General features: G+C 30.3%; 2 protein-coding genes across 2 annotated transcripts in view; one reads left to right on the forward strand and one right to left on the reverse strand.

Moving 5' to 3' along the window:
- Positions 1 to 20,935, reverse strand: part of Flo2 (flotillin-2) — a 107,687-nt gene that overhangs the window by 26,674 nt on the left and 60,078 nt on the right. The gene's annotated exons all lie outside the window — the stretch shown is intronic.
- LOC135803262 (glucose dehydrogenase [FAD, quinone]-like) lies at positions 4,942 to 19,169 on the forward strand. The gene is given in 5 exon segments (XM_065316861.1): positions 4,942 to 5,420; positions 16,553 to 17,156; positions 17,210 to 17,436; positions 17,439 to 17,456; positions 17,509 to 19,169. Coding segments are annotated over 4 exon segments (1,914 nt in total). The 5' UTR covers positions 4,942 to 5,420; positions 16,553 to 16,809; the 3' UTR covers positions 18,831 to 19,169.

Genomic DNA, 20,935 nt, shown 5'->3' on the forward strand with positions numbered 1-20,935 from the left:
CCAGCATTAAAAAAATATTATAAAACGAATAAGACATATTAGGAAATGTATCCAATCCAATCCATTCTTAAGTTAAGTATTAGATTGATTAAGTTTCGACACGATTGATTGATCGACACCTTAGATTGACAAACAAAGAAATCGTTCTTTTGTTATCTAACAGCGTAAAAAATGTATCTATTAGTGAAATATTGAATTGAATAGATGGAGAAGCAGGTTATGGGCATAGTCCAAGATTTCGATGGATTCCGATGTGCGTGAAATTCACAAATTGTGAAATTGACATTCACGCAGGTAGAAAATCATCAAGATGAATATTTAAATTTAAAAATAGATTTATGTTCGGATAAAAAGTTGTGCGTAACTAATTTTCAAAAGAAACGAAATCTGTAGTAAATCTTCCGTGAAGTATAATGAATATTCAGTAATTCAGTATTATTTTGTAACAAGTGTAAAAAATGCAATTTTAGACACGCAAAAGTGAAATATTGTTCAATAACCGTAAATGTTTATAAAATAATATATGTAATTATTTGTTATGTTATAATTGTGGTGAAGAATGTTAAAAATGACTTTTTACACACAAGTGCATAAAACTGTCATTTTACACACTGGAAAAATTATATTAAGATAAGAAAAGTTGTATTAAGTAAAGAAATCAAGGTATAAAAAATCAAGTGAATTTAACGTAAACTTTTTTTTAATTATTTTGGAACAAGTGTATAAAATGTAATTTTAAACACGAAAAATAAAAATATTCTTCAATAACCAGCAAAATTCACAAGATAAATAATTATATTAATTTTCATGTTATAATACCGATAAAAAATACCAAAAACGATTTTTTTCGCACAAGTGCCTAAAACTACCATTTTCCACACTAAAAAAATTTATATTAAGTTATTTAAAAGTTGATTAAAGAAATCAACAAATCATCAACTTTGGTAGCGAATCTAAATAATTTTACAACGCGTTGAAATAATTTCGTTTCGTGCCGATAATAGTCCTATAATTTCCTTTCTTCTGAATCATCTAAACGTCTAAAAGTCTACACATTCCTACAAATTTCACGCGCAATGTGATACTAAAACACTGACCGCTCGGGTGATGGCGATATTAGTCTAATTCGATGTCCGAAATCCGAAATGCGTGTCTGAGGAATGACGTGCGACGCGATAATTCACGCAATTCACGCGAAGAGTGTGAAACGCTTCGATGCGATAATTGCGACGCCCGCAGGGTGCGTGCAGTGAATAATAGGAACAAATTCTATGAAAAATTATTTAGTTTAAATACTTTTCAACACATCGGTTTTTATGTTATTATTGGTATTATAAAAAAAAGTAATTGAAATGTATTGGAATTGGGTTTTTATACGGTTTAGGAGAAAATAGAGAATTATGTATTTGAATACTATACTTTATTCACTAAAATAAAAAATTTCATTATTTTTCATTTTATTTGTTGTTTCTTTGAATAAATTAATTATTTACTGAAATAATTAAAAATCTAATTAAAAATTGCTTTGTATTCCTATGTTCGGTACTTGTACCGCAAGTCAAATATAGATTACTGTTAGGGGAAGTGACGTCAATGTTGAGTTCTTTATTCTGATTGGGTGAAAATAAAAACAATTTCACAATTTCTAAACTTTATAATTTTTAAAACGTGTATAATGTATAGTATTGCATATAAATATTATACACTAGTAAAATAATCAATATTAACATAATTTCCAGTAAAAGTGAACATGCAAAACTTGTGTGTAACTATCCATAACTTTGCATAACCAGAAAGTAACTTCTAATAACAGTACAATCGAATTAAAACCGAACCGAAGCTAATGTTAGCTAAACTCGACGCTAATTAATCGCACTTGCGCAATCGATAACATAACATGACTTATAAGACATCCATGCATATTCTAATAGATGTGAAATTAAAATTAACTTTGAATTTGTTTAATTACTGATTGATTGATTGACAATTGTTTGAAATTAGCCAAACTATTCGACTTATTTTAGTACCAGATGTAAATACTTGTATGTAACCACTTTCTAATATGTATTAAAAAGTTTATTGTGGGTTTTAAATAAAACACTTGCGACAAGAGTAATAAGTCAGTAATGAATGACATTAAGATTCTCGTCATATGTATGTAAGTACGAGTATTACATGAAGATTGAGTAAAGATTAAATAGACAAAAAAAAACGAACGTTTTGTTTGAGTAAGCGCTGAGAATTTTGCCAAAATTTATACGAAATGTTAACGTATTTGTTAACATAAAGATACAGATTAAAACAATTAAATTTTGTTAATAAAAGAACAAAATGAGAAGAAAAAAATTAAAAGAATCTCAAGTTGGAATGGCAATAACTGAATTCCTGTATGTTCGGTACTTATATCGCAACTCAAATATAGATTACTTGGACACATTAAAAAATTATTTTGCTATACTTTGTATAAAAATTAAATAATATGTTAGCGTTTTTATATTCTGTGTGACACTGTTAAAAGATAAGCTTTTTATGTGACGAAACTTTCCTCAGATAACAATCCCTTTCTTTTTAATATAAACCGCCGAAAAATTGTGAAATACTCGTCGGAAGATTCAGAGAAAGGTTGCAAAAGGTTGCACGATGACATCTTTACATGCCATCACTTTCCTAATCGCTTATAAATAGTCTATTCAAGCACTTTCGGAACTTCGGCTAAAAACACCTTAAAAAACTTTTACTTTTTTGATTAATACTCAAATTTATTTACGAGTAAATAAACACGAATTAATAAAAAATAATTTTTAAACATTTGTTGATAGATTGCCAAAAAATGAGCTGTCAAACACAATTAAAAGGAATGGCTTAACTTAAGTACAGGAAATAAATTTGTTTCACATCATCGTCTAAATTAAAACAAATTAAGATTTAGTTCATGTCATTAGTAAATTATATTTTGAAATTGTTTAGTTTTTGGTAAATAACATAAAAACGAATTGAGATATATTTATAATTCTTTTAAAAATAGATTCTGAGTTAAATTCTACGTCTATGTGAGCATAAATTTTACTAATCCAATTAATGCCTAAATAATTACAAACAATTAAAGTTGATATTTGTAAAATTTTACTCATTTTATCAAAAATGCTCTCTAATTTCTGATAAGGCAGTGTTATCATTAACATATTTATAAAATATGACATAGAATTTAATAATTAATAAATGAGTAAAGAAATCATCGAAATATCTCAATTAGTTTATGAGTTATTAACAAATTACTACAAACATACACTTTTTATTTTTTCCACCTACAACAAGCACAGCAACTATAACACTCATACCTAAACCGACTTAAGTAGGAAATGACAGAAGTCAGAACACATTGATCTAGAACCAAAATCTAAAGATTAAACTAACAGATTAACACAACTAGCACCACAGCGTTACCTGGCTCAAGATTGAACTCATAAGTTAAAGCCAGGTAAGGAAGTGTAAGACTTAAGTAAGTTCACTATTATATATGCGCACTGCGCAATCATCACAGATGCTTTATCTCGATAACACCAAAACATTAATATTACTTATTGTACGAGTGGAAGAGAAGTAACATGACTTGACTTACGTCAACTTAAAACTCAAGTAAAAAGAATGAGTCAGTAGCTGCTGAATTAGTTTAATAGTTTAATATTTAATTGTGACTTGGTCCAACGCGCAAGTAAGCAACATGCGTACGTGACTTAAGTCACCTTTACCTGGTTAAAAATGCCAATGTTTGCTCAACATTCGCACCGGAACAAAATGGAATTTTAAAGAACCCAGGAGACATGACTTAAGTTAAGTATACTTAAGTATATAAAAATTGATTTATTTTGTGGTTTTTATTGATTGAAAATTTGCGAACATCGCTATATAACCTTCAAAATATTCCTCAAAAAATTAATGTGACTTAAGTCACTTAAAAAGTCATCAACTTCAGTTGCACGTCACTTTCAGCCATAAAATCATTCAAAAATGTTTATTCATAAAAGTAAAAAGTGCGTACTAAATCCGAACGCATATTTCTTGGATTTTTTCCTGCGTGGTTGAGGAATTCACAAAACACGTTTTCTGGCTTTCTTAGCATTTATCATTTTTACGTCCAATTTCACCTAAACAGGTGATACCTATATAATTATACCACTTTTAAGAACAAATTTCACACACACGTACAAACACAAACCGGATCACTAGCCAAAGATGGAAGTAAATTAGAAAGAGAAACAAAAAAAAATCTACCAAAATTGTTGTTGCGTGATTTGCGTGATTCGCACCGCCGTGATTGGTCCAAACTCGCTCAGACTGTGTTTTATTGAGTAAGTTGTAGACACCATACGCCAATGGACGACTTCAAGTCTCCTAATTTCGGTTACCACTACTTAAGACATGATCTTTGATATCCTACTACTTAAACTTAAGTTTTCTCTTTACTTAACTTTATTTAAGTACTTCCTACACTTCCTATCCGAAAATTTCTCCTTACTTAAGATTAGCACTATCAGACTTAAGTCATGTATACTTAAGTCATGTTTACACAAATAGTTACATAAATATCTAAAATATGATTGTTATACCCATACTCGTAATAAAATTTTTAACTATCTTATCAGAGATGACTTAAGTCATGTTACTTAAACCTCTAAAATTTCATATTTCGTAAAAACTGATTGATGAATAAGCATGAGCATACACACAGGTGAATTTTAAGATGTCTCACATATGCCTTAACTTAAGTCAATCCGAGAACGCGTCGAGTGAAAGTTCGGCAAGGCCGAAGAAAATACCAACTACAAAACGTCCACACCAAAGCAGTTCCGCCTCAAGAGACGCAGAGAAATGGTGCTCCGACTGCGGCTGGCACACACCACTTAAGTCACTCCACGCAGACCACGCCATATTCGTATCGCATGCCAGACGCAAAAGTAGGGAAACCCGCAACTGCAAGAAACCGCGCGCGTTGTCAGTGCGCGAGCGCCGAGGCTCAACACATGTGACTTAAGTCACCTTCATCAAAAGTGACTTAACTTAAGTCAACACAAATCACACAATTACAATTAGAGTAAAGACTATGTGCACGACAGTGAATGATGATTGATGAAGTACTAATTGGCAAATTTAAGTTGACTTAAGTTTGAATTTGCGCGCAAATCGATTACGACTTAAATTAAGTGACTTAAATGACATAACATCCAAGGAGTAATAGTTTTAAATGTAATAAGTGCATTGGGGTAATCATCAAGTGATTGCGTTTGAAATTAAAATTTAATTGATCAAAGTTTTCCTTTGAAGTCAACGCGAAGAAGTCAACAAGTCATAAACTACGCTTTGAAGTGCAAACACGTACAAGGATTACAATACATTCAATATCAATCTATATAAATAAAAAGGTAAGAATAAAATTTTTATTAAAAATAATATTTGACGTGGGTTAATGTTAACATGAGTTTTTGACCGAATTGTTTAAAATTATTCCGTGTGCCACTTTTTAATATTCCTACTGTTTGCTGGCGCGCGCGTGAATAAAAAGAAGCGAATGATGAGTAGTAATAGATATGCGTAGATAGGAATTTAAATAAATTAATGAATTAGTGGGGTTTTAGTTGGATTTTCGGTGGGACACGTGCGCGGAAGATAAAAGCGGTTTATTATTTATGCGCGTGTGAATTGTTGAATAGTTAAAGAGGTTCGTTAAGAGGTGAAACAATCATGGGAAGAATAAAATTGGAAGTGGTGAGGAAGAATTATATACAGGGTGTTTAAATAATTAATATTTTATATTTTTTGAATTGAAATTTTTAAGTGGTTGAAATAATATTGTGTGTAATATATGCAAAAATTGTTGTTTTTTTTAATTATTAGGTTAAAAGTTTTGATTTTTTAAAATTAAAATTTGTGTAGTTTTTATTGATGATCATAAGCCACATGAGTTATGTACAACTTTTACTTAAAATTGATTGAAAATCCATAAAATAGACCGGAAATTAGACAGGAAGCGGATGTGCGTTGCCAATATTTACACTGCACTGATCGATTTTTACGAAAGATGATTAACGCACCGATATTACACCAGTTAAACGTAATTTTTATTGCTAGTTTTGCTTGAAAGAAGGAAAAAAAAAGCAGAAAGTGAAACTTTAAGTTTAAATTAAAAATGAAATTGGAATTGAATAAAAGAAATTGGTGTATTTGAGTGAGTCATATTAAAAGTAGTATTTACTTCAAATATTAGTGAATATTTTATACAGTTAAATATTAGTATGAATATTATAATATAAATATAAAATCCGGTGAAAATAGAGTCGAGGTAATTTTATTAGATATGAGTATTAATGGGAATTAAATTTAGTTTTTTTAATAATTACTCGAAAACGAATTAAGATAAATCAAAGATGCTTTTAATATTAAACTAAGAACAAAATTCAATGTTTAAATGTTCCAAACTTTTGTTAATACAAGTTTTGAATAAAAAGTTATTAATAGTTAAAGTTGATTAATAAAAATATTTTTTTAAATTGATACAAATTGTTCTGTAACTTTTGATTAAACATTATTTATTATCAATCAAATGTATACATAATTTTATTAAGAATTTATTGTTAAATAGATTTGAAAAGTAATTAATTATTTACTTAATGATTTGATTGTACTTCGTGTCAATAATAAATGAACACCAGAAATCTCAATTATCTACAAGTATCATTCATGTGCCTAGTAAAATCAACTATAAATCTAAAGAATAATTAATTAATTTTTCTATTTCATAATTTTTAATTAACATTCTTTGAAGTTTATTTCATTTATTATTTTGTCATTGTAGACGTGACATGTAATTTTAATTTATGAGTTATTTATTGTTTGAATTTGGAATGACTAGTAATTATAAATATTGGTTTAATAAAAAGCGTGGATTAGAAAATATTATTAAGCACACAAAACGAAAAAAAATCTACACTAAGCCAATAATAAATGCATTTACCAATAAAGATTTCTCCGATTAATTAACCAAATACCGTTTGTAGTTTTGTTACCGTGCGTGATAGATTCACAATTTTTATGATGGTATTAATCAAAACATCACGCACATGCAATTATCTATGGATTCATAAATAAATTATATTGAGATATCAATACATCGTTTTCTGTAAATGAAGATATTATATTTTTAAATATTTTCATAAAAATGTGTGAGAAATGCTTCAATATTGTTAGTTTATAGCTAATTACTCAATAACCAATAAAAGAATAAAAAATAATTTATTTTGAAACAAAAAAAGAATTACATTTAGTAATGTATTGTTAATCACTTTTATTGATATTTATTTTTTTTATAAAAGCAAATTTTAATTGCTTATAACTTTTTGTGCAATCATCCGATGTGTAGGATTTTTGCACATAATTTGCATAATTTCATTGCGAATCCTTCTTTAAAAGAATCATTTTAATACCATTAATAATTTTCGAGTAATTAATCAAAAAAATCACTTTTAAAAAAGGTGTGTTTTATACCAGTCCATAAATAAATACCATATACATTTACAATAACTGATAAGAAAGGTATTTTTTAATTGGAAGGTTATCTTTATGGTAATGTGAAGTATATAAATAAAGAAATAAATAAACCTGCTTTATGGTAATTTATATACGATAAAACGTTTATGCTGGTACGCGCACTCGTATCTAATCCATAGCAATCCTTTCACACTTTTTGCACTTTAAATACTTTGCATTAAAATACTACCAATAAAATATCGGAATGTAAAAGTTTTACTCACAAGTTATACCTCTGTTATTTATTAGTTATTGAACTTTTTACTTTGTAGACATCGCATCGCCAGTATAGCGGTATAAAGAAATGATAAAAAAGGTAAATGTTAATAGTGAGTTTTCGAATTGTACGAGTATATGCAAAGTTCATAATTTCTACATGTATGTATGATAAATGACTAGAAAAAAATTAAAATAAAATATATAGAGTAAACAATAAAAAGCAAAAAAGTGAAAGAAAAGCGAAGTATTTTTTATTCGAATAGCGATTTAAACAATGCCTAAGTTTAAAACATAATAACTTGATTAATAATTATTGCATAATAATTTTAAAAATATAATTGGAAAGGTAATTTAATGCAGATTATTGTTGCCAAATAGAAATAACGTAAGTTTAGTAGTTTTCACGATATTTGAGTTTGAATAAAACAATAAAATTTGTAACAAAAACAATAAAATCAGGTATAACTATGAAACTACTAGAAATAACCAATTTGTAATTGTTTCTTCTTGTAGGTAATAAATAATACTAAAAAATTACCTATCAACAAATATAAGAAGTATTAATAAAGAAGTATTATAAGAAGTATTTTGTTAAAAATAAATAAAATCTTAAAAATTTGCACTTTTATTTCTATTGTGAGTACACCCTGTATGTACTTTCGCGTCCAATCTATTTATTATCTGTCAAGTCATATATAAAATGCACGTCATGCACACACATGTTTCTATTATTTATTAGTTGAAACTTCCAAACACCTAAAACTTTATGTTGGTGGACGCAGTGGGCACGTGCTGCATAAAAATGCCATGAACCACATTCAAAACACACAAACAAAAAAAAACAGAAGTTTTCTATCAAATAGAAAACAAGAAAATACATTTAAATCAACCAAAACTACATAATACTTAAATTTGTAAATTTGTAGGTTTGTATAAGTTAAGGTGTGATTGTAATCTTTGATTTGTAAAATCGAGTTTAAGTCTACTTAAAGCCAAGTCAACACCAAACACGCACAAAAAACACGCGTAAAACTTGAAAGCTGTAAAATTGGATTGAAAACACGAAAATAAAAGCCGATTTCCTGTTGAGATTCAAATCTGCTAAAACCATATATACAACTAACTAAATCAGATAAATAAACTAATGCATAACAAGATTATAAATAAACATGGCAAATGCAAAGTTTCTACCAAAAGAGATAAAATATAAAAAATATATATTAAGTTTTATAAGTTTTAGTTTGTTGACTGGTTTGGTTTCTAGTCAAAGATTTATCAATCCATAAATCCTTGTATAATTGGCAACCAAATATAGTTTATATTGATTTTAAGTGCTTTTTTATGTTTGTTGTTAATATTCAAATTTTTAAATTCATAAATATCAATAAAATGTTTTTTATATAAAATTTGGCAAAATTTTTAATTTTTATACCAAATTTGAGATTTTGAATGTGTAAAACTTCACTTTTACGCACTAATACAAAAAGTACTTTAAAAAATTAGTATGCAAAATTAAACTTTCGTACTTGCAGATTAATTTTAGTCCAGTGATTAAAATTAAACTTTTTTTTTGCAAAAATCATCATAAAAGTTGTAATTTGTGCACTAGTTCATAAAAGAACATTTTTTCACATTGCTAATGGTCAGTAGGAAGTAAAGTTTTAGTAAAATAACTTAACCAGTATTATATTTAACTTATTGTATACAAAAGTAGCATTTTAACACGAAAAAAATCATTTCTTGATTTAATTAATTGCAAAAATACACATTTTCCAACATTGAGCTTTTAATTCTTGTTAAAATACCATCACAAATATTATAGTTTTTTCATCGTGTCTAAAAGTACAATTTTAAACACTTAACAATGCTTGAAATGTACCTTTTACCACTTGAATTATTAATTCGCAATATTTTATCCAAAATGCCAAACAATTTCTCTTCGTACAATTACCATAAAATATGTAGATTGAATACGAAATATTTTTTCAGAAATACAATAATTATTTTTCATGTAAAGTTTTTTTTTTCATTTTGTCAATACACATGTAAAATCAAAATTTGTCCGCTTGCAAGCTGTCGTTGTAATTTTCTTCCGAATTATAATCACTGTTGTTTTTACATAACTTAACTTAAGTCACTTTAAAACCACCATCTATATTCTTTAGTAGTAATATATACGAGTAGGTATATATAAAACTGTATGAAGTATAAGACTGAAGCAACTCCAGATAATAAACTGATCATCAGAAAAAGTAATCAGAAATAACTGAACAAAATATTTTCAACACCTGTCTACACATACACAAACCTACAATAAAAAACACTATTCACGTTGCGCGGTTCTTGTCGCTCTTGTCTTAATCGACATTCATTCAATTAAGTTTCGACCAACTTTCAATTCATGTACCTCATTAAAATGTGATAATTTAATCTATTTTAATTCTCCGCTCTGAAGGAGAGCTATATAGTATACTCGTACGAGTATAATAGTTGAGTTTTTATAAGTGTGGCTTAAGTTAAGTAAAGTTGAGTTTCACTTAATATAAATTAATTTCTGTGGCTTGAAGAATAAGTGAACTTATAAATCATACAAGTAATAAGTTTTACTCTTTTCATTGTTAAGTAAACTTTAGCAGAATTTATTGACTTAAGTAAAGTAAGTTAAGTCTTTTTGCGTGCCCTAGTAGTAGTCGTGGCGAGGAAAGTTGGGCCACGTTTCGTTAATTGATGATCGTTAATTTTAATGTGTGCGTTAACGATACGCACGCGAACGTTTAAAATATAATGTGAAACTTTATCTCATATGAGGAGAAATGTGATACAAGAAAAAGTATTTTTTGCACTCATTTGTAAAAATAAAATAACTTATTGAATATCAAGCAGTAAAAATTAAGTTTTTTGGTCTATTAGTGCCTTATTATTATCAAATAGCAAGGAAAAATAACAAAAATAAATTGTTTTGGTTGTTTTTAAGCAATTTTCGAATAATAGAATCAAAACACCCTGTAACTAATGATGGAAAATGACAATTATAACACTGAGTGTATAATTTTAATACGCATGTTTTTTTCTATATATCTAAACCTTTCAAAAGGTTTATAACTGCCTTAAAAGCAAACAAATATTTGTATTTTTGGAACATATTCATTATTCAGTAAAAACGATATGAAACACCCTATATCTTGTAACTAAGTAGCTTTATTCTCTTGTTAGCTGTAAGATATAATTGAAAAAGCGTCAACTATATGTTTGCAATGCATTTCAATCCATTAGAAATAGCAATTTTTAGAGGCCATTTTAGACAAGTTTGAAGGGGTTTAAAGGGTCAAAATGGCACGCTTATAATAAAGAGACTCTCTATCTACAATCTAGTGAAAAAATACCCCAAATTATTGCATTGAAACAGAAGATACAAGGTGTTTTACACGTCAAGTTTTAGAAATTTGACAAAAACAGCAATTTTTGAGAAGCATTTTGAGCTACTTCCCAAAGGTATAGAAGAGTCAAATGTAAGGAGTTTATAAAGGGTCTCTTTAGCTACAATATCACGTTAAGAAACTTTAAATTGCTCCATTACTACACAGGATATAGAACATTTTCCAAGCCAAGTTTTCAAAATATATAGTGTAGAGTGCCTCTTTAACTATTACTAGACATTGAGAAAACTCATAATACTTTATTTTCATCAAAGATACAAGGTGTTTTCTTCAGCAACTTTTATAAATTTTAGGAAATTCCAAAACTTGCGTTTTGGGGCAGTTTCAAAGGAAATAGGGTCTGACATACGTCCAAAAATAAATATTCGCCATAGATATAATAAAAAAAAAGTAAAACACAATTTTTCTGCATCATAAATATTACAAAAACATCCTTTCACCGACTTAAAAACTCAAAATAACATATCAGAAAACTTATATTTGCAACAAGTGACAAAAACTTCACATCCTCAAAATACCAACAGCAGGAAGCTTTACCCACTCATTAAAAGTTCGCAAACAATGTCATCCTCTGCGTAATCACCGCTGCGGAAACAATCAAAATATGAGCGGCACAAAGAAAGTCACGATAATAAATAAAGGTGAATAATTTTTCGAGCCTACTTAAAAACGTCGAACTATAATTATCTTGTTACCTGTACATAAGCACACTGATTGCCAGCTATTATTACCTTACAGCTTGTTATCCGTTACGAGTGTTACCGACACGGCGTGGTGTTACATCGTTACCAAAGCAACCAACCAACCAACCAATAGATAGTTATAGTTACATAGAAGAGAGTAGTCACATACCGAAACAACTCATTTGCATACCACAAAACGTCGATAATGATTGTGATACGATTACGTATAGGAATCGTATAGAACTCGCTACGGACGAGAGCGCATATTAATAAATGATAATAAAAATAAATTGTTTATGGGTAGAGTTTAAGTTTAACTGATCGAAGAAATTTCGTCTGAGATGCGAGTTCTAATTTTATTAGTCAACGTCGCGTTTAATATTCGATATTTTTACGACGAGGTGGAACAAATCGGAAATTTCACATTCCTCAAGCTGGTTGGCGTTAAAAATTAGTAACGCGCAGCCGGGATATTTTAAATACTTATAATTTTATGTGTTTTTAAGTTTAAGTTCGAGATTTCAAGGCGTAACTGTTGAAAATTTAAATGTTTCAAAGTATTGATAATTAATTATGTTAAAACCGGACATAAATAAGTGTAGAAAAAGTAAAAATAATTTTATTTTATATTAACTGCGTAAAAGTAACATTTTACGCACTTGTAATTAAAAAATATTAGGAAATATAGATGGAAGTGTCTCTAAAAGTTGGTATTTTGGTAATATATGTTTCAAATCAGTAGAAAAACAAGAAAAACTTATTTTTTGCATGCGTGTTTAAAATGGTCTTTTTACACACTTGGCAAAAGTTGGAAACGTTGATAAAATTCAATTTAAAGCATAAAAAATCAAGTGAATATAACAATTTTCAAAAAATAGTGATTGTTGCATAGCCACGTTCAAAAAACTGCTACTTTATGCACTAGTGCCTAAAACTACAACTTTACACACCAGAAAAATGAACATTTGTATATTTTAAAGAATTTTTTCGATTTATTTTTTAATCTGGACCACTAGCCACATCTAAAAATCATACTTTCTGCACTAGGACGTAAAACAACAACTTTAAACACTCAAAAATTAAACTTTTCTTAAAATTGCAATAAAATTACATTTACCACGTCATTCCAGTTTAAATATTTAATGCCCACATACCTAATGACATCTCTCACCTCTCCGCGCACGTGAATTGAATAAAATCAAATTACAGTGATTTGCACTTAAATCCACACTCGTACTAAGCAATAAATATTACTCACTTTTATCTACCTGTACCTCAGGCAGTTTACGGTGCGTACAAAGCTATAATCACTCAAATCTATTTTTGACATATCCTCTTACACTTCTAATTCTAAGCAAAGCCGGTGTCTGTTGTTATTTTACCATTACTACTACTTTTTTCGTCTTTGTTTGCGCCCAAGAAAAACAAGAAAAAAGAAAGAAGTCAAAAATATATTTATAAGAGAATACCGGAGGCGTTTGTGGAACACTTTAGACGAGCGTTTTGTTAATGGTCAACGCATTAGAGTTCTACTATTCGTCTATCTGCCTGAGCGTTTGAGACGCTAGAAATTTAATCTCGGCTTTGAAAATAATTAATGGTCGCTTTTTAATTCAATTTATGAGTTTTTGTTTTGACCGTTTTTAATTTAATTAGATGTGATGTGATTATTGTATTTATTATTTTTTGTTGATTGTAATAAATTCGGCATTTATTTCGAATGTATGTTAATTTCGAGCGAAATCTGCAACTTTTGGCCATTATGCAGTTTTTTTCGGTTCGAAAAAATACTTTATACTAATTTGCAATATGCAAATTGAGGTATAGAATTAATTATGAACAGAGAAATTATAAAAAAAATGCATAAGAATTAATTTTATTAACAGAATCAAAAGTAAATATAAATAAAATGTTCAAAAAAGTTTTGGAGCCATAGGGGCGTAAAAAGGCTACAAAAATTGAGTACAACTGATGAACAAGACAATAAAACATTTTTATCACTCAGATCCCAACTGATATTATAAATGCGAAAGTCCTGATGTTTGTTACACTTTCACGCAAAAACTACTTATCCGATCATCATGAAAATTTGTACACATATTCTTAGTGGTCCCCGAATGGTTATAGGCAACTTTTTATTTAATAAAAAAATTATTTTTAAAATAAAATAAAGAAATTGTTTAGCCAATAATACCTCTGCATCTGGCTATTTGACTACTTTAACGCCATCTAGCATTCCAGCAATGAAGCTCAAACCTAAGTACTATAGTACCATCACACTGTATTATCACACTGTATTACCGACAGCTACGTCAACATCAAATCCAATTGACTACACTATGGAGACTGTACACTATACTTCCATAGACTATACTTTCAGCCATTTTAAACTTCCCGCCATTCTACTTCATTGTTACTTCTTCTGTGACTACAGACGCGTACGGAAGCAACTTCATTATTTTAGATATTCGCGAGCGAAGCCAAGGGTTAAAGCTAGTATTTAATATTTTAAGAGCCCTAGGGCCGTAAAACTTTATATTTATCGAGTCGTCCAATATTATAGAGCTCACAGCTGTTTATAATAAAATAGGATCGTAAAATTAGTAGTAATGCAGAGATAGGAGTCCTAGGGCAACAAAATTTGAATAAAAATCAAAAATACTAAATTTTTGTAAATCGATGGCAGTAAAACTATTTACCAACAAATTTTATTACACAATGTCTGTAAAATAATAAATTAAGTAAAGTTAAGTAAACACTTACTGTACGCTATACCCTCACAATATCGCCAAAACGATATTTTTACTAAACCATTGCAAGTCAATGCAAGTATTTGTCAAGCCTGATGTGGATAGCTATTTCGACCATTAGAGGTCTCATCAGCACACCTACTGGCTTGACAAATACTGCATTGACCTGCCATGGCTTATATACAACTGGTTTATGTCAAGCCAGTAGGTGTGCTGATGAGACCTCTAATGGTCGAAATAGCTATACACATCAGGCTTGACAAATACTTGCATTGACTTGCAATGGTTTAGTAAAAATATCGTTTTGGCGATATTGTGAGGGTATAGCGTACAGTAAGTGTTTACTTAACTTTACTTAGCTTATACTCACCCTCTCGTACTACCATTGTATTTCAAAATAATAAATTTTTAACATTTTATCAATATATCCTTATTAACATTTACCGCCCTCTACTTTCAAGTAGTTACCATTCACGAAATCAATATGATTGTGCTAGTGCGCCTGCGCATTACACAGATACAACACCAATTTTGCATTTTCTCCAAAGCCAACAACCATTCTATACGCGTAAAAGTATAATATATTATTTATACATAAACAGCCTCGTTTGTCGCGCTCTATTAAACCGGGAGAATCCGTCCATCGTCTAGTCGGTGGTTTCATCGCAACGACCAAAATCGAAGGCGAAACGAAAACGTTAACTTTTCATTGTTTTGCAACGCTGAACAATACAATCACGTTTATTTAAACATACACACACACAATCATTAATGAATTGTTTAACAATTACGTGTGTGCACCAACTTTCATTGAGACTGTTTGGACAAAATCGAAATTCACAATTCGAGGAATTACACGGTACTTTTCCGTTTCTTTCTTAAATTGAAGTATTTTGTAGCCTAGTGAAGAATCACGGCCTAAAATAAGCAAAAATATGTTTTTCTGCATTTATTAATGAATAACTTCCAAATATTTAACGCTACAATAAATATTTATACATAAATCAAATCTGTATAAAATTCCACATCAAACCATGTAAAACTTACGTTAATTATTTTATTATACACAAATTAATCGACCAAAGAAACTAATCTTTAATAAAATTTATAAAATTTCTACTTATTTTGTTAAAAACATAATTAACAATAAAATATTTTAATAAAATCTGATAAATATTGATGAAGAATTTAATTAAGATGAGGACAAAACATGAATCAAGTTTGTATCTATTGGCATTATAAAGTTATTAATAAATAACTAAGATAGAAATCGATGTTTTTATTCTGTAGACCGTTATTCATCAAAATCACGCAATAACTCACTGAAATTTCGGTACACTCAGTGAATTATGCGCTAATTATGTAAATTAGTTTTCACAAAATGCTCGTTTGTCCGATTACTACTTTCGGGAAGTCATGCTGCGTTTACACGAGCTGTTATAAAACCAGACCATATTTCATTAGCGTTTAAATTAATTAATCAATTTAATTTAAAATTTTATCAAGATAAAACTTTAAATACGAATATCTCTTCTAAATTTTGTCTTAAAACAATTTTGTTTTCGCAGAGTTATAGATAATTAAATGGGAAATAAGAAAATGTACACAGGGTGTTGCTAAAATTTTTGGTTTAACAGTTATTAACAAAAATGTAAACGATTTCATTTTTCTGCTTTAGATGTGAATTAATCCATTTTACATTTTATTAACTTGAAACTTTAAATGAGAATATCTCCTAAAATTTTCAACTTAAAACAAATTTGTTTTCACTCAGTTGTAAATAATTTAATTCGTAATAAGAAAATGTATACAAGGTGTTGATAAAATTAATAGTTCAAAAGTTATTGCTAAAAATCTAAACAATGTCATTTTTCTGTTCCAGATGTAACTGATTATACAAAGTGTACCAGGAACTATTACTCGCATGTTAATTATGCGCATTTTCCGCACTTCAAGAATTCAATTTCCTAGTTTAAGCAGTCGCAATGCGGATCATCGACATCGAGACCAACAGCTTTCTAAAATGAAGTGAATGCGCATAAACAAACACCAATAAAATAAAAACAAACATAAACTTCAATCCAAAAGAAAGTTACCATATAAAACCAACACACGTCAAAAACAACACCCTGTATCACCATGGTTGTAGTAGTACCTGTAGTAATCGGCGCAATTAAAGCCGCAACAGGATTAATAGGAGTTGGAAAAATCGCCATCTTGCCCTTTTTACTAGCCGCATTCGCCTATTACCACTACGACCAATTCGACCCGGAAAACAGACCCTTAAGTGTAAACAAAGTAGAAGCAGAGTACGACTTTGTGATAGTAGGTGGAGGAGCCGCAGGATCAGTACTCGCAAATAGACTAACAGAAATTGAAGGATGGAAGGTGTTACTCCTGGAAGCAGGAGGTCATGAGACAGAAATCACAGACGTGCCTATCCTAAGCTTATATCTGCATAAGAGCAGAGTGGATTGGGGTTACCGGTAAGGATAAACCCCAAAATTTTCATAACCTCCTAATATGTGGACCTTTACAGAACCCAAGCCCAAGACTCAGCCTGCCAAGCAATGAGAGACAAACGTTGCAGTTGGACCCGTGGGAAGATCCTCGGAGGGTCCACAGTCCTCAATACAATGTTATACGTCCGAGGAAACCGTAGAGACTACGACCAATGGGCTTCATTCGGTAATGAAGGTTGGAGTTATGAAGAGGTGCTTCCCTACTTCCTCAAATCACAAGACCAGCGGAATCCTTACTTAGCAAAAACAAATATCACTCAACAGGTCAGTACCCAAAAAATAGACATCTAAAAATAACTAATATCAACCCTTCTAGGTGGTTTGTTGACTGTCCAAGACAATCCCTACAACACCCCCTTAGGTATAGCCTTCCTGCAAGCAGGTCAAGAAATGGGTTACGACATCCGAGACATCAACGGTGAGAAACAAACAGGGTTCGCCCTCTTTCAATACAACATGCGAAGAGGTTCCCGATGTTCAACAGCTAAAGCCTTTCTAAGACCCATACGCTTAAGACGTAATTTCCACTTGTCCCTATGGTCCCACGTTACCAAAATCATCATAGACCCACAAACCCGTCAAACCCAAGGTGTGGAATTCATCAAAAACAACAAACGCTACACAGTAAAAGCCCGCAAAGAGGTGATCCTAAGTGGTGGAGCAATCAACTCCCCACAATTGCTAATGTTATCCGGAATAGGTCCTGCTCAACACCTACAAGAGAAAGACATCCCTGTTATACACGACTCCCCTGGAGTGGGTCAAAACGTCCAGGACCATATCGCTGTAGGAGGGATCACGTTTTTAATCGATGAGAGTATAGCCCTATTGACCTCTAGATTGATCAATGCAAACACAGCTCTAAGATACGCTATAAAAGAAGATGGTCCATTGAGTTCCTCAGTGGGTATAGAAACAGTAGGGTTCATCAATACAAAATACGCGAATGCAAGCGATGACTGGCCCGATATGGAATTCATGTTGTTAAGCACCAGCACAGCAGCTGATGGTGGTACCCAAGTGAAACACGCGCATGGTTTAGCTGATGATTTCTATCAGGAGGTTTTTGAATCTATTAACTACAAGGATCAATTCGGGATCTTCCCTATGATGTTACGACCTAAAGCCAGGGGTGTAATAAAACTCAAATCCAAAGACCCATTGGATTACCCATTGCTCTACCATAATTACCTAACAAATTATCATGATGTCGCTGTGTTGCGGGAAGGTGTAAAAGCAGCCGTAGCCCTTGGGGAAACCTACTCCCTAAAAAGGTTCGGAGCAAGACTGCATAGAGCTCTGGTACCCAACTGCAAACACCTCCCACCATTCACAGATGATTACTGGGATTGTTTCGTAAGACAATATACACTCAGTATATATCATTATTCATGCAGTGCTAAGATGGGTCCTCCAACTGACCCAATGGCAGTGGTAGATCCCAAATTACGGGTTTATGGTGTAGCTGGATTAAGGGTTATTGATGCTAGTATTATGCCCACTATAACCAACGGGAATATCAACGCGCCGACGATAATGATAGGTGAAAAGGGTGCAGATTTGATTAAGGAGTATTGGTTGAAGAAGGGTGGGAGGCGGAAGAGGAGTGTCGTGGAGCGGAAGCGACTAGAGACGTAACACATGTAGAGGTCTTTGATGACACAATTGATGGGACTAGTCATATATCAAATACACTTTGCTCAAGGTAGTATTGTTACCAAAAGTATTGCGTTACCATTTGGGGCAATTGAGATGTGGTCATAATATTAAAATTAGGGCTTTGAAATTTATCGAGAAACTATTGTAAATATTGTTCATAAAATTCCAAAAATCATTGCCATAATATTTATATTCGAAACATTTACGATTTGTGCAATTATTACTAGAATTATTATTATTGTTGTTATTGTTATGAGAGTAAATATCGATAAGTAAGGTGTACAGTATGTGAGTTTTAATAAACAAATTTTATTTTTATTTTTTAAATATTTTTTTATTATATACTACCAAATCTAGAGGAAATTATTGATTTAATTTAACTTAGGTGCTTGTAAAGTACGTTGCGCATGTGTACTAATCAATATACTGTATGTGAATGTGAAGTTAAGGTATACTTCCCATAATACAACTGTAATAAAGTAACTTAAGCAAGATGCAAATTTAATTTTTACTTTTTAAATTTGTTTTTACTATATACGACCAGACATACATTAATTTATTGATTTAAGTCACCTTAAGTGCTTGTAAAGTGCGTTGCGCATGCGCACTAAGTCATAATAAACTTGTAATATGTGAAATTAACGTATACTTTCCATATTACTTCCATGAACAGTACTAAAGTGACTTAAGTAAGGTGAAAATAAAGTTGCCTATGTCCAGTCTTGTTTCTTACTGAGTAATCAGCACAAAATAAACTGCGCATGCGATACACGCTTAACAAAACAATATGTTAATTATAATATTCATTGTGCCTAATAAATTGATCACTTAATTGATGAAATTTAGGTTATGCATATTTAAGTAGAGTTTAAAAATTTAAATAAATTGAGGTTTTTAATTAAAAGTTTGTTTCGGCGAATAATTAAGTAACTCCTATGCTTGCAACTAAGTTACTCAAGTCGGCGTTAGTTGTGTGCAGAGTAATTAAATCTAAGCGCGTTTTATCTAATTAATAGGATTAACGCATTAATGAGCGATTTCTTCTCGTAAATCATTGGTAAATTTACATATTTGCACCGTTTGCACAATTTCATGCAGTCAGTATGTAAAATGAGTATTGTATTCATTTTAAGCACAAATTAAGATTATGATTATTGAATAGTGAATATTATTAGTGACAAATTAATATTTTATACACAAAAGTCTTAATTTGCAGTGCCTAATAATAAAATATTGAATATCAAAAGCACAAAATACAACTTTTAGGCACACAATTTTATCTTTTATATTTTTGCCATAAGTATATAAAACATGAGTGTTTAAATATTCTATCTTGTATATCAAGTGTATAAATCCTCATTTTTCTATTTGTTACTATTGGCAACGTGTCTAAAAGGACTTTTCACACTGAAGTTTAAAAAAGTACAATTTTACACACTTCAAAAATAAAAATTGTTAGAAAAACTTGAAATCTTTTTCAAGTATTGACCGATTAAAATGCGGTAAGCCGGACAGGCGCAGTACGCACAGACCAATAAAGTGATACTTTCACAAAGAGAGAAAGACGTCTTTTCTCTTTGCACGTACGCACCACAGCACGAATATATATCGCTAATCGCCACTAATCAAATCATTATCGACATTATATTTTATTTAAAAAACACGAAAAAATTGAACTCTCAATATATTTCAATGTCTCAAATAAATAAATTACTCTGAAACTTGCCAAAATTAAGCAAAAAAAAGATTTAATTCAATTTGTTAACTTTTACTTTTAACGCATCAGTTTTTCCAAGATATGGTGCAACATAAAGTGGTACTTTAAACACGGGTGGCTAAAGCCGTGACTAAAGTACTTTTTGTTCCTTTTTCGATCCTCAAATTTGCAAAAATTCAATCTAAACTTTACCAAAACTTCACGCAGATTTCTGTATCACTAATAAATAATGCTTCATTAAATTTTGGTTTTGATTATGTCAGATTTCATATTATGAAGTTATAAAACATCTAAATTAATCAAAAAATAGAAATTCTAAGAAAAATACTCAATATGATGTTATATCAAGTAAATGTGAATCATAATA

The sequence above is a fragment of the Atheta coriaria genome, unplaced genomic scaffold (genome assembly GCF_025399875.1).
Source record: "Atheta coriaria isolate IRGN ID8LTWV9N9 unplaced genomic scaffold, Caltech_Dcor_3.1 hic_scaffold_2_pilon, whole genome shotgun sequence".
NCBI classification, from domain to species: Eukaryota; Metazoa; Arthropoda; class Insecta; order Coleoptera; family Staphylinidae; genus Dalotia; species Dalotia coriaria.